This window comes from Lacerta agilis, chromosome 3 (genome assembly GCF_009819535.1).
Source record: "Lacerta agilis isolate rLacAgi1 chromosome 3, rLacAgi1.pri, whole genome shotgun sequence".
NCBI lineage: Eukaryota > Metazoa > Chordata > Lepidosauria > Squamata > Lacertidae > Lacerta > Lacerta agilis.
This window is the reverse complement of record NC_046314.1, coordinates 40,413,670-40,437,333: the sequence shown is the minus strand read 5'-3', so window position 1 is coordinate 40,437,333 and position 23,664 is coordinate 40,413,670. Positions and strand designations below refer to the sequence as shown.

Genomic DNA, 23,664 nt, shown 5'->3' with positions numbered 1-23,664 from the left:
AATGTTTTTCAGGAAGTTGCGAATGTTATTACTGTTTGAAATGTCAACACCCTTTCAATGAAAATGCTGAGTATGTAGAATTTAGATTGCTTTCACTTGAATCACAAAAATGTCTCAACATGAAAAATTGTGAAATTGCTTTTCATACTTGGATATTAACAGGACTTACAAAAGAGACAGGGATTCTAGATCTGAAATACTTAGATGGTACTTGAACATAATATGAAACACTTTGGGTTACCCTGTTCTAAGCAGATTCACTCCTATACATGAGGCAATTAAAGACACTGGCCATCGTCTGCCTTAAAGAGCTGATATCACTGTCTTAGGCTCAAGAAGGGGCTGAGAGAATCATGACATTTCTTGCAGTGAAGCCTCAAAGGGAGCTGTAAGCAGTGACAGTGGTCAGTAAAGAGGGGGGTCTATGGTAAGGCTGCAGGGAGCTCAGCCAGGGTGAAGACTGTAAGAGAAGCTCCATAGAAACTCCTTGTGTTTCCAGGAGGCAAGTGATATCCAGGAAATCCTCAGCACTCAAATCCACTGGGATGAGTGGCTCAGGATAATTGGCAGTTCAGCTGAAGCAGTTACAGTGGAACTGTCATTTAGAGGAACAGAACCCTGGTTAATGTAAACACTAACGTATTTTAGTAACCTTTTGAAAATGCACATTTTTCTTCTTATAGTTATTTGATAATAAAGTATAACTGTTGGTTACCTGCGATTGAGTCTGACCTGCCTTGTGTCACACCTAACTCTCACAGCTCTTTCTGTAAACAAAATAAAAAATAAGAAAATCCTTCCAGTAGCACCTTAGAGACCAACTAAGTTTGTTCTTGGTATGAGCTTTCGTGTGCATGCACACTTCTTCAGATACATTGAAACAGAAGTCACCAGACCCTTATATATAGTGAGAGGGTGGGGAGGGGTATTACTCAGAAGGGTGGTGGGAATGGGTGACTGGCTGATAGGTGCGGTAAACCTGTTGACGACTGTTAAGACTGTTTGTGTGTAAAAACAAGGTGTTGTCATTAGCAGATCATTTCAATATATGATGGCCGTGGGCAAAAAGGTTTAAAACATACCTGGTAGGTATAAGTAGAAGTGTTTGAGTGGGAATAAACGGGGTCCCTTTTACATATTTAGAGAATCAACAGTGTGAGTAGAAACTGTTTTCTCCCTGGTAGCCCTTGTGCTTTCTCTACCTCTTTGTCTCTTGAGACAGACTACTGCTGGCCAACCATAAGAACCGTCTAAGGCCCACAGAAATGGAGGGAAGGGACGAGCATTGCTTTTATCAGTACATCTGCACCTTTTCTGATTCAGAAGTGTGTGGTGGAGTTGGCTTAATTTCTTCAGTCTATTGTAGCCACCCAGCCATGCTGCCCACCCACCTGTGTGCCATGCTCCTGCAGTTTCTACATTCCTGGGAGAGTGAAAGCCTTGTCAGCTATCACTGTCACACACAGCATTGATAGGGGATCAGAATCAGCCAAAAACAAAAAAGACTTAGAAGAAGGAAAAGGAGGTAACTGGTGGGGTGTGTTTGTGTGTGCAAACGTGTTTAGGAGGGAAAGATATAAAGGTGGGTGATATTGCATAAAAATATGCAGTGGCGTAAAGAGGAGAGTGCTGTGGGATGGAGAGAGAGAGAAATGAGCAATATGGAATGCATAGGGTGGATCAAACTGACTCATTCTGTCAGCGCAAGGATTTCCTCTCATGCAATGGAACCCCTTGCCCTGTACCCTCCCCAAGTCTCTCGTAGGTTGGGAGGACCCCCAGAACAGATTCAAGGGGGCATGGGGGGAGGGGGAAAAAGTTCTGTTGCGCAAGTGGAAATTCTTGCACTGATGGAACAAGTTAATTGGATATTGCTCATAGATACCGGTGGAGGGATAGCAGAAAGAAGGGAGTCTAGTGAGTCCTGTAGATGAGGAAGCAGAAAAAGAGGGAGTAACCAAGAGATGGTGCTGTATGGTACAGAAATAAAAAGCAGGTTTTGCAGAGAATGGGCAACAGTTTAACTTAGTGGTTTCTTTGGAATATTTTTCTGCAGCTGACTGTGTGATACAGCCCTCTTGAATTGATAAAATTGTAAAGTCACTCTGCTGATTTGAGTAAAAGGGTTGTGGCATGGCATACCTCCCTGTTATTTCTTTGCTTATCATTTTATTACTAAAATACTGTTTAGTTGTAGATCATTGTTGGGTGATATTTTAGTGCATGCCACTTAGATTTTTATAAATGTGCAAACATTAACAAATTGTGTATTTTCTTTTGGCAGGCACAACCAGTTGGAGAGTGTGATTTTAACATTCGTCTGGCATGTATTGAAAAAGAGATTATATTCCCACGACATGAAAAAATGAAGACTGGACAAATCGACAAAGCACAAGAACCTTTTAGTGTTCGTAACAAACCATTTTTTGACATCCACATTTCAAAAAAGGTAAACATGTTTTTAGATTATTTAACTCTTGTGTCCTTTGAGTAGTCATTCTCTTTGCATATGGTTTTTAATCTCTTTCAAGATATCCTTGCATTTTAAAATATACCTTCAAACATAAGTTCTTTTTGTTTTATATCCACTATTTTATTTTATTTAAAAACCTTTATTGATACAGTAGAATGTGCATTTTAGGGGAGATTTTTTAAAAAGTTACTTAGAGAAAGGTGATGAACAAGAAAAAGGGTTGTCTCTGTGCTTACAATGTAGTGGTGCAGATACTATCGTTGCTTTATTGGGAAGTCTAGAGCTATCTATATGTGTGTTTGAAATGAGGATCATTCATAGGAGGAGAATATATTGTCTTCTTCATTCTAGTTAATTATTGGAGTGAATTTTTCATTAAAACATTTTGTGGTTTGTTTCTTCTGCTGGCCTTGGGTGTTTGAATGGGACACCCTGTTACGTTTTTCTGCTGTAGACAAAATACGCCCCCCTCTGATCTGGGCCTCCGCCCTGTCCCTGATGTTGTGCCTGTGTTGCTGCCTGCCTTGCTACCGCAGCTGCACGTGCACTCCCACCATGATGCAACAATAGCGACAAGGGTACAATATTAGCAGTGAGGGCAAGGGTGCTGTGGCAGGGTCAGATCTCCAGCCTACGGCAAATTGCTTTGCCTCACCTCATTGAAGTGTCAGCCTTGCTGTTGAAACTATGTAGAATACTATTCTACTTGAAATGATTAGCTGCATGGGAATTCTGTACTGCTTTGGGGGCATGTTGGTGTCAGGATTTCCTTTAAAACAAGTGACAATCCTTCATGGCAGTGATTCTGGAGAGGCCTTAGAAGTAGACCACTCTTAACTGCATTCCCTCCCCTTCTGCTTGACTGCCAAAGTAACTGAGAGACAGAGATGGGATCTGAAGGTAATTATGTGACAGTCTTTTAAGTCTCTGAATGAAAAACTGCTTGGGAATCTAGTGTATGGTACTTTAAGTTCTCTGAAGTGTTAGAGGGATATAAAAATAAATAATACGATTTTGTGATTACATGCTCTTTTAGAAAAACAGTCTCTCATAATTGACAATTGCTTCCCCCTCATCTTCTAATATAGATTTGATTTAATGTCTCGATATAGCATCTATAACCACACACTGAATGAAAACAAAATTTATTTAAAGAATTAGCAGAACAATTCTGTAATCTTTCTCTGCCACTTCAAGAAAAGTCACTTCAAAAACTCTTAAATTGCTCCCCCCCCCCAGTTTGCCATGAGTTTGGGGAAGCAAAACATGACTGGCTAGGCAGGAATGTCCTTCACCTGATTGGTTCCTGGCAGACTCAAGAGAAGCATTTGGCCTACCAGCTTTTCCTTGATACAGAGAAAGAGGCAAAGGAACTTCAGTAGGAACTGCATGCTTGGAATGTGAAACTTTGGATTTCAAACTGAAGGTTTAAGATGAATGTGGATCTGACCACTCTCCTTGCATTTAAAGGAGAGACAACTCTCTCCTCCTATTCCTATAAAGTCATATTGCTGTGGATTCTATACTCCATAGATTCTCATCCATTGAACAGGAGGAATAACTAGAAGGGTATTTATTGAATGCAGGTGCTAGTTTTAGCCCTAGTGCTGTTCTGTGTCAGGGATGTACTTTTGAGATATTGGTAAATAGGAGGCCTCAAGTGTGTCAAGAATTTGTAAAATATTTTGAAATAGCATCAGTACGCTGAAGGCAGGATGTAAATAGCATGTAGCATATATTGTTTGCCAAGTAGTCTTTCATTGTAGAGGCAGATGAGACTCATGTTGGGTTTTGACAGAACAACAGATAGTGGCTGTGAGATTCCTACCCTTTCCTCTTCTATTCCTTTCTTCTTCTATCTCCAGTTCATATGGTCATGATTATTTCCCCCTTTTCTAACCAGATGGTCTGCAACTCCCAGGTAGCAAAGAATGGTAGCAATATCACATTCCTGCAGAGAATGGGCTATGTGCTTGAAGGTGATTTGGAGGGCGACTCCTCCCTCCCTCCCTCCCTCCCTCTCTGGCTTTCAATGAATGTGAGAATTACATTCTCACTAAAATTTCCCCAATTCTAAATCTAGAAGTAAAGAGAGGCAGTGATGTTTTGGGGAATGGTTAGCTCTGGACTCTGTCCAGACATATGGACATTTCTCCAAAGCTAAAAATGAGCAAAATTTATCCTACGGGGAATGTCCTTATATATGTTTCCCTGGTAGAGAATATGGTGCTTTGGCAGAGTCCACTACATTATTTTACAGTGTAAGCATCCTGTTCTGCAGGGACTTGAGGCTTGCAGAGAAGTAGTCACAATTCAGCTGAGTTTCTTCTTGGCAGGTGAAGTCAGTCAGCGTGAACTTCAGGGGTGGGGAACCTTTGGCCATGGGCTAAACCTGGTCTGCAAGGCATCCTCATCTAGTATATGAAGGCACATATTGGGGAAGGCACATGCATGCACCCTACTCCTGATGTCATAGATATGCGGGGTGGATCAGGGCAGTTCTTCAAAGGAATAATTGGGAGCTTGAAGCGGGCTTCCGATTGTTCCTTTGCTGGAGCAAGAAATACTCTCAACTGCTAATTAGCTGATGGGTTGTAGGAACATGCCTTGCTCAAGGAAGAGGAAGTGTTTCCATTAAGTGGAAACTGCTTCTCCAGTTCAGCACTGCTCTTTGAAGCCACCTCATGCTACTTCTTTCAACCTCTGAAACAGGAAGTTGAAAAGATAAGTGAGAAGCAGTTTGCAAAGCATAGGTCTGGCAATGCATTTTGAACTGTGGTTCCCAAGCTTGGGAACCTTATGCAAGGGATTTTGATAGGTGGGTGGGAGAACATACCTGTCAGTCATGTGTCATCAGAATGACATAATGTTATTGGCTGGTGGGTTGCCCATCTCACCTGTTGAACTTGGCCTGTGGGCAGGACCCGATAGAGACCTGACCATTGGAGCCAAAAATGTCCTGGCCCTGCAGTAAGGTAAAGTCATGGAAGGTCCAGTCCTGTTAAGTCATTCAGGTAAAATCAAGGGATAAAACAGAATCCTGGACAGCTTCAGTGAGCCCTGTTGCAAAGATAATTGCCTTAACAGGGAGCTGAAACCACCGTGGGAGGGAAAATCTTCTTCCCAATACAGCATACTCTCTTGAAAGAGATGGCTGTGTTTCTTAAAGGGCCTTGCCTGATTCTGTATCCTTTGGCTCTTGAATGGATCTAAGATACGGACTTCTGGGGATCTATCCTGTGAGTTCAAGGTTAATGGGAGGGAACAGATGGAGATAGTAAAGGCTGTCCAGGTATAGTAGACTGAACCACCATCTTATCCAAGTCTTCCTCAGAGCACTGTGAGACTCCAGGGTCAGGGGCCATGGCAATTGACTTTTGGATTTAGAAAGTACCGTTCAAGTGGATGATTTTTGTTTTTGTTTTTAAAGGAGAAGCAAGAGTGATTTTCTTACCCTGGGAACTCTTGGAAATTGAAGGTGTGCAGTATAAATCAAATCAATCAATTAAAGGGCAAGCCAAAGTCTTGGTAGATTGTGGCCTGCCATTTGTAACGGTTGCTTAAATTGTGCTTTCATTAGAGAGCATTTCCTCTTGGGTCCTGAGCTGCTTGTGAGAAGCAGATAGTAAGAATTCACCAGCTAGGCCTGCTTGAGAACCTACTAATCAGAAGTGACAGGCACATGTGGGGCTGCTTCTGGTCTTACATTGTGTCCAAGTAGAAACGATAGAGAAAACTATGCTTTGCCTGGGGAGGGGAGTAAGGTGTATGTTTTGGCTATTTCTGGCTGGAAAATGAGTTAAGTTTAACGGATAATTTCATTTGTGAAACTTTTTTCTTCCTAGTTTTCCATTGAAAAAGCAATGCCTAAGATAATAACCAAATCATAAAACATAAGGAGAAACAAAGCTGAGAAGCAGCATGTCGGCTCTGCTTTGTAAATTAAGTTGCATATTAGGGGACAGGGGAGGACCTAGTTCTGAAAAACAGACTTGTATGAAGAATATGTTTGATGCTATTACTGACTTTAATGGGTTCAAAGGGGATGAATAGCTTGTCTACTGTATGTAAAACCAATAAGTGGTTAAAAACAGTGTTTGCCAGTGATTGTAGTAATCTGTGTTTGATTTGCCATACGTTTCAGCACATTAAGTTAAGCCGGTGATGAACATAATTTAATTAGATCTGTAGTTGACCATTTCAGATAGCATTTACTGCATGGGTGGGTAGAATTGGCTTCCTTCCTCACTCATAGATACAGACACAACCTCCCCCTTCACCACACAAATACCCACCCACCTTTCCTATGTGGCCTGTCTCCCATCACTCTGTGCTGAAATGGTGAGATCCAGTTGTATCCCTTGTCTCAGCCAAGCTGATTAGCGCATGGAACAGCTGAAGAATGCTCCAGTCTGAGCTCTCCTCAACGCTAATCAGCTGGGCAGTGAGAGCCTCTGGACCACACCAAAGCTGGCTGAGGCTGGTGTGATTTCTAATGTACAAATACCAACGATAATTTTCAAAAAATAGAACAAGCTTGTTCATACAATTAGCCAACCGATTTCCCCTCCAAAATCCAATTTGTTCTTTTATATTTTTACAACTGTTTAAATGGACAGTGACATTATTATTAATCAAATTTGTATACTGCCCTTCATCTGAAGATTTCAGGGTGGTTCAAAACCTAAAAATACAAAAGAGAACACAAAATACATAATAAAACAAAAACAAACCAAAGGGCAGTGACATTAATTTTAGTTTCTGAAGGACACTAGTTTAGTATTTTGGGGTGATATGCTAATGCACCAAACATCTAGATATCCAGCAACCATTTCACTGCTGTCAACAGGCTTTCAGGTTTTAAGGTCAGAATAAATGCCTTTCTGGAATAAATATTTTTATTTATCTGTACTTTTGAATTTAACTGAATCAAGGGTCAGCTACAAGTGTCCATTTATGTGGCCTGCCATCCATTAGACTGGCATATTCCCAAGATTATCTTTTTAATGACCTTTTTAAAATATGGAAATAGTTGGGTAAAGAAAATATGTAGGAGGCACTGTAATACGGATATGCAGTGCCACTGGGTTGATGCAATGGGCCTCAACAGCAGCAGAAAATTTGGGGGCTTTTTGCTATTTTTACTGATTCAGAAGGCCTCTGAATCAGATCCCCCAAACCTCAGGAGCTGCTTTTCAGGTTGTAGAGAAGGCTACCAGTTTTACATTTAACTCTGAGGAATAATAATAATAATAATTGTTGTTGTTGGAGTTGTTGTTGTTGTTGTTGTTGTTGTTCAGTCGTTCAGTCGTGTCCGACTCTTCGTGACTCCATGGACCAGAGCACGCCAGGCACGCCTATCCTTCACTGCCTCTCGCAGTTTGGCCAAACTCATGTTAGTAGCTTCGAGAACACTGTCCAACCATCTCCTCTGTCGTCCCCTTCTCCTTGTGCCCTCCATCTTTCCCAACATCAGGGTCTTTTCTAGGGAGTCTTCTTTTCTCATGAGGTGGCCAAAGTACTGGAGCCTCAACTTCAGGATCTGTCCTTCCAGTGAGCACTCAGGGCTGATTTCTTTAAGAATGGATAGGTTTGATCTTCTTGCAGTCCATGGGACTCTCAAGAGTCTCCTCCAGCACCATAATTCAAAAGCATCAATTCTTTGGCGATCAGCCTTCTTGATGGTCCAGCTCTCACTTCCGTACATTACTACTGGGAAAACCATAGCTTTAACTATACGGACCTTTGTCAGCAAGGTGATGTCTTTGCTTTTTAAGATGCTGTCTAGGTTTGTCATTGCTTTTCTCCCAAGAAGCAGGCGTCTTCTAATTTCGTGACTGCTGTCACCATCTGCAGTGATCATGGAACCCAAGAAAGTGAAATCTCTCACTGCCTCCATTTCTTCCCCTTCTATTTGCCAGGAGGTGATGGGACCAGTGGCCATGATCTTAGTTTTTTTGATGTTGAGCTTCAGGCCTTATTATTATTATTATTATTATTATTATTATTATTATTATTATTATTATTATTATTATTATTATTATATACCCCGCCCAGCTGACTGGGTTTCCCCAGCCACTCTGGGCAGCTCCCAACTAAATATTAAAAACACAATACAGCATTAAACATTAAAAACTTCCCTAAACAGGGCTGCACTCAGATGTTTTTTAAAAGTAAGATAGTTGCTTATTTCCTTGGCATCCGATGGGAGGGTGTTCCACAGGGCAGGCACCACTACCGAGAAGGCCCTGGTTCCCTGTAACCTCACTTCTCGTAGTGAGGGAACCACCAGAAGGCCCTTGGTGCTTGGACCTCAGTGTTGCAATAGAATATACAAATGATTCTATCTTATTCATCTTTCACATCATGTATTTCAATCTTGATACTATGTGTTGTTTTCAACATGAAGTTCCAGATTCAGTGTATTAATGTAGAACAAGTATCTTATTATCAAGCAAGCACCCATATATGTACATCCACCAACTGAACAATCGGACTGACAGGCTTGTTCTTAAGATTCTGTTCATCTCAAAGATAAAGCAACATACATCATCATGGGGCATGTGTGCGAAGTGGGTTGTAAAATAGGAAAGAGGAGGAGACATGGAAATGGTAGGCAGTCCGTGTGAAGTGAGAGTTGAAAAAAGGAGGAGGGAAAGGGGATGGTGGTAATAATGGTATGTGTGGAGGTAAAGTGGGACTGCGGAACAGAAGAGAGAAGTGGCTTCAGAAATAGAGTTGGGAAGGTGGAAAATGGAGCTTAGCCATTCATTGCAGGGGAAGGGAAAGTTGTAGGGGGTTAAGCTGAGGGAGTGGTGGGGGTTGGCGAGTGGAGCAAGCTGGGACTCAGGCTCTAGTTACTGCATTTTGGGGATGTGACATGTTGGTAAACTGGTGAACTGATGGGGGTGTAGACTATGTGGATGTACTGTAATGTCCACTCTTAACCTAAAAAGCAAAACAGAAAACTTTTGGAATACTTGGTGATTTGTTTCTGTCCTCATTTACGTTTTCCACTGCAATAGTATACTTTTATTTTTTATTTAAATGTCTTTTCTGTTGACACTTGTAAGTTCATGTATAAAACATAACACACTATTATGTCCTCAACTAAAATGTCACTCGGGAAAGCTCATCAACCCCGGCGTACGATTCTGCTCTACCATTCCAATTGGTAAATGCCTGAGTGAACAGAAGAGCTTTGCAGCATGCCACAAAGGTCATCAGACAAGGAATAAAGCTTCACATTTATGGAAGCACGAACTCTTGCTGCATTTGAATGCTGCATGTACTTTTAACTGAAATTATCAGATATTCTTCCATTCTTTCTTTTTTAGTCTTTTGTTTTTCCTCCCTGCTAAGTAACAGTGGTGAATATTGTTTACATCTACCTCAAGATGTCAATATGGAAATTGCTTCTCAGTGGCTATTAGACTTTCAAATACACTTGAAGTGTAACCCTGTTCTTATAATGGAGTATATTAGATCATATTATCAATCTGTGCTCTTTGTGTCAGTGACTGTAGCAGGGGTCCCCAAACTAATGCCCGGGGACCGGATGCAGCCCAATTGCCTTCTAAATGCGACCTGCGGATGGTCCAGGAATCAGCGTGTTTTTACATGAGTAGAATGTGTCCTTTTATTTTATAGAATCATAGAATCATAGAGTTGGAAGAGAACAAAAGGGCCATCCAGTCCAACCCCCTGCCAAGCAGGAAACACCATCAAATCATTCCTGACAGATGGCTGTCAAGTCTCCGCTTAAAGACCTCCAAAGAAGGAGACTCCACCACACTTCTTGGCAGCAAATTCCACTGTCGAACAGCTCTTACTGTCAGGAAGTTCTTCCTAATGTTTAGGTGGAATCTTCTTTCTTGTAGTTTGAATCCATTGCCCCGTGTCCGCTTCCCTGGAGCAGCAGAAAACAACCTTTCTCCCTCCTCTATATTACATCCTTTTATATAGTTGAACATGGCTATCATATCACCCCTTAACCTTCTCTTCTCTTCTTTCATTGCTTTTATTGTTTGATTGTGTGTTGGTATGCGTGTTTGTATATTATTGGAACCAAATAAAGATTATTTAATTAAAAAAAACAACCTTCTCTTCTCCAGGCTAAACACCAAGCTAAACATACCCAGCTCCCTAAGCCGTTCCTCATAAGGCATCGTTTCCAGGCCTTTGACCATTTTGGTTGCCCTCCTCTGGACTTGTTCCAGCTTGTCAGTATCCTTCTTGATTTAAAATGCATCTCTGGGTTATTTGTGGGGCATAGGAATTCATTCATATTTCCCCCCCCCAAAATATAGTCCAGCCCCCCCCCCCACAAGGTCTGAGGGACAGTGGACCGGCCCCCTACTGAAAAAGTTTGCTGACTCCTGGACTATAGTAACAAATGATTTTCTTCCATTAAATACATTCAAGTGAGACCCCAGAAAAAGTTAAAAGTATGGAGTGTTATTGTTCATTGTTCCAACCAGTCATGCCCCCCTTTTAAAGGATACTCCCATTTCTCCTCCTCTTGATTTCTTGCCCCCACTCCAACAATAAGTATTCCATAGACACTGAGCATACTCAGTGCTTATTGGGTTGTCTTTCAGTTCCCCTCTTGGGTTCCCGCCTACAAAGGTTTATTGTACTGCTGCAAACCTTGGAGATCCCCAAGCTTGCTGATGCCTCCCTCTTGCATGTAGACGGTGCCATTTGGTATACATAAGCACCATAACTCACCTTTGAGCATTGGAAAGGACAAGGGACAAGTGAATACCTACAACAAAATGTTGCAGTGTAGAATGCTTCTTCTCAACGTTTCAGTCATTCCATTCAACTTCCCCAACAGTCAGTTGGGTTTGTGCTCAATTCTCATTGGGTTTTAGAGTGTGGAAGGACATACTTGATGCCCTATCCTGTTGCTTTAAATTCGTGGATTTCTCCATTGATTTCTGTGGGCTGCTCTGCAATCTTGAGGGTTTCCTTGAGGATACCTCTCCCTTGTGGCCTGGAGCCATTTTGGGGACTGCAGTCAGAGAACTGAATCCCAAGTATAGATTATAAGAACAACAGAGTAAGTAACTGTCATTCTAATAGGCATTTTAATCTTGCTTAATCAGGTTACATTGTACCAACGGATCTTTTGCCTTTCCACCAAAATGATACTTGATCACCAGCCATAAAGTGTAAACATCTTGAATTTCCCCCCTCGGCTTAAGGGAATGCTGCTTCATATCATGTTTTTGTTTTTGTTTAATAGGTATAAGGTTCTTTGGGAAAGGCCATAGCTCAGTGGTAGCCTTGCAACCAAAAAGTCTCCGGTTCAACCCACAGCATCTTTATGTAGTGTTGGGAGAGACTCCTGCCTGAAATCCTAGAGAGCCACTTCCAATCAGTGTAGACAGTACTGAGCTAGGTGGACCAATGGTCTGACTCAGTATAAGGCAGCTTCCTATGTTCTTGCTTACTACAGTATTTATTATTACAACTTCAGATTACTGTCCTTTTACTACGTACTCCCTTTAAGAGGATTTATAAAGTGTTCATCAGTGAATGGGTTCCCATGAGTGATTTTGCTTTTAAGAAACCATTTAACTCACAGGGAAGTCAGCAATTTCCCCCCTTTTTTAAAAAAGGAAAAAAACTACATTATGTTATGTGTCCGTCGTCAACAAGTTCTCATAGACCCAGTATGGGGAGAGCTGGAATTGATCTGAAATCCAGTTCTGCCTAGCCTGTATTTTTAAAAATTAAAGGAGGAGAGAGGGAGGTGTTCTTGACATGTTAGAACTCAAAGAGGGGAGAATGACCAGAATGAAAGGGAAAGAGTTCCTTATCAAGAAGAACACAATTCCTACTTGTGTTCTTCTTGATAACAGTGACCAGAGAGGCCAGTTAAGTGACATAGATAAAGGAAGAAGGAAGGAGTGTGTACAACTCCTGCCACCCAAAAGTTTCTTTCTTTCAAAATGAAATGTTTCTTCATACAGTGAAAGAAAAATGATATAAGTTTGGGCATTTCACCTAACTGGTTTTTGTATAAGAACAAAAGGGCTGTGGAAAGCACTCCACCTACTCATTTTGGATCGAATAATTAGTCCATTTTATTCTGAGGAATATATTTGTCCTTAATATATGAAATAAATTCAGGGGGCACTTGAGATATGAGATCATTTTATGAAACAAAGGGGGAATGTGTGCTTAACAATAATAAAGTAATTTAATAATGTGTAATTATTTATTGCTTCTGATATTACTACTGGAATAATTTAAGCTACAGTGTAATTAATTTCTTCAAATTAAAACTTTGCATAAAGCTCACCTATGTGATTCTTATAGAAATAGCAATTTGCCATTTGCCATTCAGTTTATCCAAAATATTACATACCTCTCTGGTGGTCAGGAAGTTGCTTTAGCAATGACTGTTTGGGGTGGGGTGAGAAAGACAGGTGCTTCTTCTTGACTATGGTAACTAATTTGTGAAGCTTTCTCTAAAAGTCTAAAATATTAATACTTGAAAACTGATACATTTATGGATAAAGTAATCCTAAGAAATGCCAGCGGTAGCTACTATTGCTAAGTTGAGTTGCATGGAAACATTGGGGGTCACAAATATCACTTAAATTGTATTAAATTGCAGAAGTTTTAGACTTGTCAGGGCCAAATCTTCAAAAGCCCTGCCTCATCACTTCTTCTCTAATACTTCCATTTTTTGCATCCCAAGTCCCTCATCAGACGACATTCCTGTACTCTCCCATTCTTACTCCCCTAGTCATATACTTCTTGTACATTTTTCAGGGTGTAATCTTCTCTAGCTAGAATATCTGGGCTTCCTGGACACTTGTATGCATAGTTTAAGCATTTGGGCAGCACCGAAAGGGAAAGAAAACTTGTTGCTTGGCTACTCCCATTATATGAAATGAAGCTCAATCTTTCTTTAATTATTTCAAGAGTTTATATACAACTTAACAATGAAGATTCCAAGATTTAAAAATGCATGCCCTGGATAAAATTAATAAGGAAAACAATGCCTATGGAAATAGGAAGATCTTTGTCAAGCATCTGATCTCAGTTGGGAGGGAGTTCTTTAGATTCTGTCTTTGTAGGTAAAGTCTTGCTTGAAATCTTGAAATTTTCAGAAAGCTTAAGAGTTGCCAACCACATATGGCGTATGGCCTTGCTCTTTCATGATCTTTCAGTGTTGTTTTGTCATGGTTCCAGACGGTTAAATCAGGAGGATAGGGTGGGGAGGTGCACCACACTTTTGCTGTTGGGTGCTGCAGGGCACCATTTTGTCTCCAATGCTGCTTAACATGAAGCATTGGGGAGCTGTCATTAGATGATTTGGCTCTGCTCACTTCTGGTATTCAAAATCAATTTACTGGGCTCAGATTTCTTTAATTATAATGATATTGCCAGGTTTAGCAAAATAATACAAAGTAAATCCTGCAAGCTTAAAACATGCCTACCCTGGATGTAGGTTGCTGTTCTTATACAGTGTATTGTAAGCGAGATAACTGAAAACTGGTTCACAAGTGCACGTTTATGACATGAGGATTTGGCATGATTTGTTACTTGCATATGTGAGTGAACTTTCACATAGCAAGGCATGACAGATGGAACTTAATATTTCCTTAAATTTGATGTTTTCCGTAGGAATCTGTTCACATATTCAGCTGTCAAATCATGTGATGTTCATACATGTGTGAGCCATTGTTGTGCATGAGTAGACTTAATGTTCACATTTTTGTATACATTTTTATAGCATTATTAAGCCAGTATTATCCTTGAGAAATAGTATTATTGACATTTCCCCTCTGACATGATGATATAAAAAACTTTAAAGACTTATTAAGACTTTCTAGCATAGGCACATGATGGTTTGTCTCCTTGTGCACCCTGCAGGGGTATGATCCCGTGGAGGATTATTGTAGATCACAGTGAGCAAAAGAGTAGTGCAGAAAGTTAAATAATGACATTTAAGTCAACCTATGCAACTTTTTTCAAATTCCACAATACAGTATAGCAATGATGTGTTGTTTCTAAGAATATTTTGTGTTTAAAACATGACAGCTGGTCCTAGCACGAGACAAATGGAAGTGAGTAAACTCTGTCTCTAAGAGTAAACCATAAAACAGCATGGTTCTTTCTTCAAACCCTGAGGCAAGTATACATTCTGAAGCTGTACACCTCCTGTTTTTTCCTGCTTTGTTTAATGTTTGCACTATTGTCATTTTCTGAAGTCTTTGTCGTCTTTAGATAGTACCATATTATTTAATAATGTTCTGTCCTCTAGCTCTTAACAGTGTAGGGAGAGGTTTTAAATGATGAAATTCCAGTCTCATACATTTTGAATTAACTGTAATTAATATAAGTTGGAAGGCTACTTTGGGGGACTCCAATCCATCAACGTAAAGTGAAAAATGCAGCAGATAGGGAATAGAAGTAAAATTACATGAGAAGATATGTGGAGAAATGTGTGTATTTGCTGGATGCTTCCAAGCTCCATATTTAGGTGGAGAAACAATTGACACCATCTGGTGATATTTTTTTTGCCAAAACTGTGACCCCCTTTCTTTGTTTGATTTTCAGTTTTGTTTTCATTTTCCATGCCTTCAGGAAGGGCTGAATCACCTCACCTATCAGCCCTCTGTTTCCTGCCAGAATTGGCATTATTATTCTCCCTGCCCTTCTTCCAGCTCCATCTGTTCCTTCTTGTTTTTTGCCCTATTTGTCATCTTCTCCTGTTTTCTCTCCTCACTCTGCCTTCCCTTTTTCAATATTTCTGCTTTTCTCACTCCTTTATTTTGTCCAGTTGCTCTCAAGAAAACTAGAAGATGTGCACCTAGGATTAAAATCAATACTGTTCTGCTATGCTATTAAGTCTTTCCATTGCTCTACCCTTTAATGCATTCTTTCACTACCCTTTCCTTTTGCATAGTTCCTGCTTCATCGAAAATCATGTTTTGATTTCAAGTTTTTGTTGAAAAAATGGCTTTGATTGGATCATGATTAACATCACCAACAGCAATCTTTCCAAGCCTAAATAAAGTACGCTAGAGCAGGGATGTTTCCAATTTGGCGAGCCACACATGATTGTCTTGTATCACAGAGAACTGCTCCCACTTCTGTTGTTTCTTCCTAGCTGTCTTCTAATGGCTGCTCCCCCCCCCCCCGTTTGCTCTTCTGTTTCCTGTCCTAACAGCTGTCCACACTACTGGTCAATTCTTCCTTTGAACAGTGCACACTATGCATCTTCCACCCACTGCTGCTTCCCCTGGCAGCTTGGCCAACTGTCCTCTGGCCCCTCTGTCTTCTGCCGCTGTGGATAAGGTTGCTGTGACCTAGAGTTCTTTCTCTTTCTAAGTTCGCTTGATGCTAGTCTAGGCTGGAAATAGATTCCTATATCTTTATTTAAGGTTCATTAATGATTAATATAAGCAAAACAGACACATATCGTAGTTACCTGATAAAAGGAAAGGGAGCAGGGTTGTCTGTAGGAGGAAGAAGCATGGTTGGGTATTCCAGATCATATAAGCATGCTAGGACAAGTACATATCTTCACCAACCCAATATTATCAAGCCAACATACTTTTAATGTTTTTATGTATTGAGTCAAATTATCAATTATTATGCAAAGTAACTAATTCTCTGCTTGGTATCAAGTAAGGATTTAGGTCTCTCTCTTGTGTAATAAACTTGGAACTTGGACTTCCCTCTTTATCCAGACTTCTGGCCTTTAATTTGAAGTGTTTTGGGTATCTGTGGCCTCTTTTAATGGGGTGGAATCTGTAAGACCTGTATTTTATCTGAATAGATGTCTTTTTAGGCTTTTATTGGTCATATTTCTTTTACTTGGTTTTAATATAAGTTACTGAGTACCTGAGTCTGTTAGACAGGAATACCCAGAAGAAGCTTCTGGACCACTAGAGCCTGCAGGGCCAGATTCTGGACCCCATGGGTGCGTGAGGAACCAGATGCCTCCCATTGCAGTTCACTAGCCCAGCAGCCAGGGGAGCATACCATGAGGGAGGCTGTGGAATAGAGGAGGGCTGCTAGAGGATTGTCCCTTGAAGGTGCTGAAGTTCTCCACAAGGGCATGGAGCCTGAAGGAAGTAGTCTAGAAACAGAAACTTAAAAGGCACCAGTCTGCACTCAATCTTTGTTGGAGCAAGTTGCTAACTTGGGAGCTATCTGTGGTCCTGAAATTTCTGATCAGCCTTACCTTGTCAGCAGCTAGACCAGGGATGAGAAGTCTCAGACTTCAGGACAGAATGCAGCCCTCTAGGCATCTCTGCCTGGCTTCTCCCCATAGTATCCAGCAATGGACCAAAACATGACAACTGCAGGCACACAGGAATATCATCCCAGTTGGTGAATAGCACATCTAATTGCCAAACTCTGCCACTTTGCATTTTGCACATTTTATTTGGAGAGAAAATGTATCCACTGACCCTGATACTTTTATGGCTACACAGTATGCCAACATCATGGGGCTGACTTAGATTAATGCTTCTCACCTCCAGCCTCTAAAAGCATTTCCTCTGCCAAAGATATACAGCGGTACCCTTGGTTTGCAACAGTTTTGGATTACAACCGTTTTGGATTACAACCATGTCAAACCTGGAAGTGCGTGTCCCTTTTTTTATTACAACCCATTTTTTGGGGATTACAACCATTTTTTTGGGGGGGGAGGCCCCATTGGCAAAAGCGTGCTTTGGGTTACAACCTGTTTTGGTTTACAACCAGACCTCCGGAACGGATTATGGTTGTAAACCAAGGTACCACTGTATTGATGGCTTCTTTATCATCTCTGCATATGGGCAGGAGATATTTGAGAAGTTCCACCAGGATTTTGATAAGTTTCACCCCACCACCGCCAGCTATACCAGGGATGAGAAGTCTCAGACTTCAGGGCAGGATGCAGCCCTCTAGGCATCTTTTTCTGGCTTCTCCCCATACCACATCCCTCACTGGCCCTGCTTTGCACTCTCGTCGAGTGCTTTTGCCTGGCTAGAATGTGCCCTTGAACTTTGATAATGTTTCTTGTTTCCTTGGATGGAGGAAGAGAGGACTATGCAAGTAAATTAGCATTTCTTGCTCACCTTTGCTTCTGGCCTTGCCCACCACTGGCCTGCCCCCCAATGGAAGGTTGCCTAGAAGCTCAGACTAAAAAGGTTTCCCAATCTCTGAACTTTTTCATTTTGTGGACATTATTGTGCAACTACATAATGGACACACAAGCACTACCTTAAAATGGAAGCATTACTGACCACTACACATGCCTACATGCTTCCAGCTTCTACCCAGGGCATATCACGAAAGCCATTGTTTGCATCCAGTCCTTATGACAGCATTTGTATTTGCTCAGAGATATTGGACAGAAACTCAAACTTGAGAATTCCCACCATGTATTCCTCAGACTACAATACTCAACAAATGAAGTGAAAAAGCAGATCAGCAAAACCAGACTCATACCCAGGAATAGTACATGATAGGCAATGAACAGAGCTGCTCTTCTTCTTCTTCTTCTTCTTCTTCTTCTTCTTCTTCTTCTTCTTCTTCTTCTTCTTCTTTTATTCTTACTCTAAACCAGCATGTGCACCGCCTCCAGACTTGCTTTGAATTTTGGCATTACTGGTAGAGTCATAATGGAACAAAGAAACTAGGCTATACGAACCACACCCCAAGTCCTTGGCAGCCAACAGTTTTGTCCTTACTGCAGCAGAGGAGTCTCCATGTCTCACTCCTAACTTATCCTGCCAGCTACTGATGCAAGCAACAATCAAACATGAGTAAACCCATAGGAGGATTCCTCTAGCAATACAGTAAGGTCTGTAAGGCCCAGCATAAACTGGGGCATCTTTTCCAGCCAAGCCATAATTAAGATTAACCACAGTTTGTCTGGGTCAGGATGTCATGAAAAGTTGCATTTAATATGAAGAAGAAGTGAAGTTTCTAGCCTCTTCCTTGCAGCTGTGCTGGAGTAGGAGGGAAGGGTGCAAGAGCCTGAGGTTCACTGTTGTTTGTCCTTGTAATGTGAATGGGCAAAAGCAGCCATTGTCTGATTCTGATTGATAGGTTTGGGATACACAGTAACGAAATCCTGGAAAATGTTTTCTTTGAAATGGTGCTTTATGCCCTAAGTAGCTCACTTCCTTTTGAAGTGTTCTCCAACATCTTACAGCAAAATCATCTCAAAACATGTTTAGTTTTCTTATTTGAGTAGCTCTTGAAACCATCTTGGGGAAATTAATGGAAGAATTTTACCTTTTAAAAGAATAACACACCAACGCACTGAATTATCGCTCTAAACTTAATAATGTGATTGCACACTCAGTTTAAACTTCTCACTACATGTATGGGGGATAATTTCTTGGAGGCGTTAAATATAACAAGGTACCCATAATCTTAATCCCTTTTGCTCTCAGGTTCAATGTAACATGTGACTTCTGTTGCCTGGATTTCAACTGATGTGCCATTTAAAAAATAGGTGATAAAAAGGTGTCCATTCTCTTTAGGCTGCAATTGTTTAGGCTACAATTCTGTATATACCCAACTGAGAGGACACCCTATTGTAAAATTGGTGGGACTTCCTTATGAGTAGATAAATTTAGGATTGTGCCGTTAGATAATTATTTTGAAAGTTTCTGAAGAACAGTTGAGCAGTTGAAAACTCCCCCCTTTATAAGATCAAGGACGAGAGAGAACCCTTTTTGACATGTAAATATAGAGGCTGCAGGGTCCATTTGGGAGGGGTGCATTTGGGCAGAGACCGTTTTGCCTCAGGGCACTGACTAAATAGGCCGTGGGGAATGCTCCTAGACTTGCAGTTTCATCATTCTGTAAATCCAGGTCTACAGTTTAGGATTATTTGTTGATTATAAAAAACCAGGTCTGTAAATTGAACACTGCTCTAATACAATGTTTTATAATTGCTTGGAACATGTTGAGTGTGATTCATCTATAGTTAGTAAAAATAATAACAACATAGGCTTCTAAGATCAGGCATGCTTCATTTCTCATGATTGTTATATGAAATCATATGCAATTTATATGAAAGACGATGGAGTAGTAGGAATAGCCTTTAAAGCAGGCAAACATATGTCAGACATGCTTTCTAATGCTGTCAAATGTTATTAGTTTAAGTGTCCTGGACAACTTTGAAAGCATACATTAGTGACTAGCAGTAAGTCAGAGTTACCGGTGTTCTGACTTATTTCTACATGTAACAGATGGTGCTCGCTGTGAAAGACTGACAAGCAGTGGGATAGCAAAGCATTACTAATAAACCCCGTCATATGTTAAACTTGACCTGACATTAATCAGGTTTGGAATGTTTCTAATGAATCATGGATAGTAATTAGTGAGCTGATGCTATTAGTGAGCAGCATTTCCATACTGTTTTCCTTTTTTTCAGGAAAAAACCACACAATTATGTTGCAGTTTATAGTTAGTGATAATAACATTGTGCTATCTTTAGAGTTTTGTACAGTGAACTTTTCTTCTCTCCAACAGCCAGCCTGACCTAGTATGTTGAAAAAACTGGCCAGATACAGTAATTATATTGCAAGTTGGGGTAGTGGACTGGCAAGTCACTAGTTGAAATTTTACCTCAGCAAGGAGCTCTCTGGGGGCAGCTTGGGGTGGGGGCTTTAGTCTTGTCATCAAAATGGGAGTACTATCTCGCTTTTCCTCCTCAAGAAAAAAGACAAAAAGAAGTGGAAAACGCAGCCGTTCTTCACTCTGATTTGTTACAATGGCTGGGAGTGCTACAGTTGCTTTGTTCTATGTTTGTCTTAACTGGAGAAATACAATGGGTTGTTGTTGTTTTTTGTAATTGCTGCTGTTCTTCTTTGCTTATTTTGTTTGAAGTTTGTTTGAAACTGCCTTGGTCGCGCTGGTCGATGATCTCCGGTGGGCTAGGGACAAAGGTGAGAGCTGTTTCCTAGTTCTGCTGGATCTCTCAGTGGCTTTTGATACCATCGACTATAACATCCTTCTGGACCGTCTAGAGGGGGTGGGAGCTGGGGGCACTGTTATACAGTGGTTCCACTCCTTCCTCCTGGGCCGTGTTCAGAAAGTGGTGGGGGGGGGTGAGTGTTCAGACCCCTGGGCTCTCACTTGTGGGGTGCCTCAGGGTTCTGTCCTCTCCCCCATGCTTTTCAACATTACATGCAGCTGCTGGGAGAGATCATCAGGGGGTTTGGGCTGGGTGTTCATCAGTATGAGGATGACACCCAGCTCTACCTGTCTTTCAAATCGGAACCAGTGAAGGACCTGTGTGAGTGTCTGGAGGCGGTTGGAGGATGGATGGCAGCTAACAGATTGAGGTTGGATCCTGACAAGACAGAAGTACTGTTTTTGGGAGACAGGAGGCTAGCAGGTGTGGAAGACTCTCTGGCCCTGAATGAGGTAACTGTGCCGATGAAGGACCAGGTGCACAGCCTGGGAGTAATTTTGGACTTGCAGCTGTCCATGGAGGCGCAGGTCAATTCTGTTTCTAGGGCAGCTGTTTACCAGCTCCATCTGGTATGCAGGCTGAGACCCTATCTGCCCGCGGACTGTCTTGCCAGAGTGGTGCATGCTCTAGTTATCTCTCGCTTGGACTACTGCAATGCGCTCTATGTGGGGCTACCTTTGAAGGTGACCCAGAAACTACAACTAATCCAGAATGTGGCAGCTAGACTGGTGACTGGGAGCGGCCGCCGAGACCACATAACACCGGTCTTGAAAGACCTACATTAGCTCCCAGTACGTTTCTGGGCACAATTCAAAATGTTGGTGCTGACCTTTAAGGCCATAAATGGCCTTGGTCCAGTATACCTAAAGGAGCGTCTCCACCCCCATCGTTCCGTCCAGATACTGAGGTCCAGCGCCGAGGACCTTCTGGCAGTTCCCACGCGAGAAGCTAAGTTACAGGGAACCAGGCAGAGGGCATTCTTGGTAGTGGCACCCGCCCTGTGGAACACCCTCTTACCAGATGTTAAAGAGAAAAACAACTATCAGACTTTTAGAAGCCATCTGAAGGCAGCCCTGTTTAGGGAAGCTTTTAATGTTCGACGCACTATTTTATTTTAATATTTTGTTGGAAGCCGCCTAGAGTGGCTGGGGAAACCCAGCCAGATGGGCATGGTATAAATATTTTATTTATTTATTTATTTATTTATTTATTTATTTATTTATTTATTTATTTATTTATTTATTTCCTGCTCTTAAGGTATGAAAAACTCTTACATTTGGTTGTGCTTGGTGTCTTCATCTACCTATATTCCAGCCTCTGTATCTTTGTTGCTGAGAACTCACTGGTAAATTAAGGAACTGAACATGAGAGTAAGACAATGCACATAAGGAAAATGGTGCCTAATGCTCTGAATACCAAAGAGTTACCTGTAACAAAATTGGAAACTCGGCTAGGATAGCTGAAGTAGGGCCACCTGACATCATGGTGATGCCAGAAGATGCACATGTGGGTGGACCCAGCCGCCTGTCAAAACGGCCTGTTGGGGTGGGAAAGCTAGCCAAATCCTATTGCTCACCCCAGATGTCCCAATAATCATTGCTTAGTTTATCTTTGTCTTATATTTATTTATTTAATTTAAAATACCATACCTTAATCACTGGAACAAAAAATTGTATCACATTTATGTATCTTTCCAAGGATTATTTTATAATCTATTGCCAGATGCCAGATTAGTTTTGCCTCCCATCTTCAAGTGCACTGAATAGCATCCTCATTCTCTTCCTTAAAGTTTTAGAAAATGTGTATATCCCCTATAAAACTTTCAGAATTCAGATAGGTGGAGACAGAATGTATATTTAAGCCCTGTTCATTTGAGCTCAGTGGTTGAAACTGACATATTCCTTAGTGTGAATTATATTTCATTCAGCAAGTATTTGTAGTATACGTATGCTTTAATCAGCAAGCTGCTGAATCAATTATGCTTTGTGATGCCATTTTAGTGTTTTTTTCAAAATCTTTGAAGAAAGTTAGTTAGTTTTTAGTTTGTTTTTTACCATTGCCATGGGTGTTCACCTTTCATTTTTTGCAGAATAAGATCAGTAGTCTATGGTGTTGTTGTTTTTTTAAAATGTGAATATTCTTTAGTTCAGATGAGGGCTAGGTTTTAAGAGTTCTGTTCTCCCCACAGATTGCTGTGAAGTAATTTTTGTCTCCAGGGGCTTGTTTTGAGGACATCATATAAAACCACAAATAACAAAATGTTCACCTCAACAGACTTCTATCTCCAAATATTTGTGGGTTTCATAACAAAATCTTCACAAATAAAAGCTTCCAAGTTCCACAAGCTAACAGGAATAAAAAAAGTGGTGTAGGGATGGATATTCAAAAGCATGACCTAGAAAAAGGAGAACACATTGTGCTATGAGTGGCATGGTTGGGAGAAGTTATTAATAGTAAATCATTGTTTACCATTATGTCACCTCAATCATTCACATGAAATCGGGAGGGGGGGATAATGCAACCCATATAGGGACAGTTAATATGTAAAATGGTTCCTATACATTTTCCTTGGAATCACCCAGGACTTTTGGCGGCTGCCTCTCATGGAGGCAAGGTCAGGGTACTTGGTTGCAAGGCTTGTTCAATGTCTAATAAGATGTGCTTTATTTATGGAGGATTGTTGAGTCTGAATTGGCCGTATGTCTTCTTGCAGTGCAATCTTCAGCTTGTGAACTTTAGAAAAAAGGGAATTAGTTCATGGCTTTCATTGTTCTGCTTATCTTCTAAACTTACCTGTTTGTTTATTTAATGAGAAGTGAGTAGTAGATGCTGGAAACCAGTGTTTTCCAGTAAATGCTTTATTGCATTGATGTAGATGTCTATGTCTTAATTTTTGGCATGGCTACTATTCTTATGATTGTAAAACCAAATAACTCTTTGATGTTTTTTACAGCTTCTTGAGGGGAATTTTGCTAGAGAAGTCAGTCATGAAGTGGATGGACTAATTTTTCAGCCTGTAGGAGTAAGTTGCCATGATTTTGACTTTTTAAATCACTGTATAATGGTTTCAATATGAGGGGTTCTTGTAGGTATAAATGTTGTTTTTCAAGTGTACAAATCTTTAAAACTTTGGAAATCCACCATAGAAAATGGGGTGATTTTGTGCTGTTGTATTATTCTCTGGTCTATATCCTTTCCTATGTACAAAGTCCATCTAAACACAAGAGCCCACATTGCC

At 40.9% G+C, this 23,664-nt stretch overlaps 1 protein-coding gene across 3 annotated transcripts in view; it reads left to right on the top strand.

Annotated features, from left to right (window-relative positions):
* Nucleotides 1–23,664, top strand: part of RNGTT (RNA guanylyltransferase and 5'-phosphatase) — a 118,255-nt gene that overhangs the window by 52,799 nt on the left and 41,792 nt on the right. For 2 of the 3 annotated variants that reach the window (XM_033143396.1, XM_033143394.1), the window contains 2 exons: nucleotides 2,285–2,449; nucleotides 23,380–23,448. In XM_033143396.1, the coding sequence (XP_032999287.1) occupies nucleotides 2,285–2,449; nucleotides 23,380–23,448 (234 nt within the window). The remainder of the gene's footprint in view (nucleotides 1–2,284; nucleotides 2,450–23,379; nucleotides 23,449–23,664) is intronic. The other variant, XM_033143395.1, reaches the window with a different exon arrangement.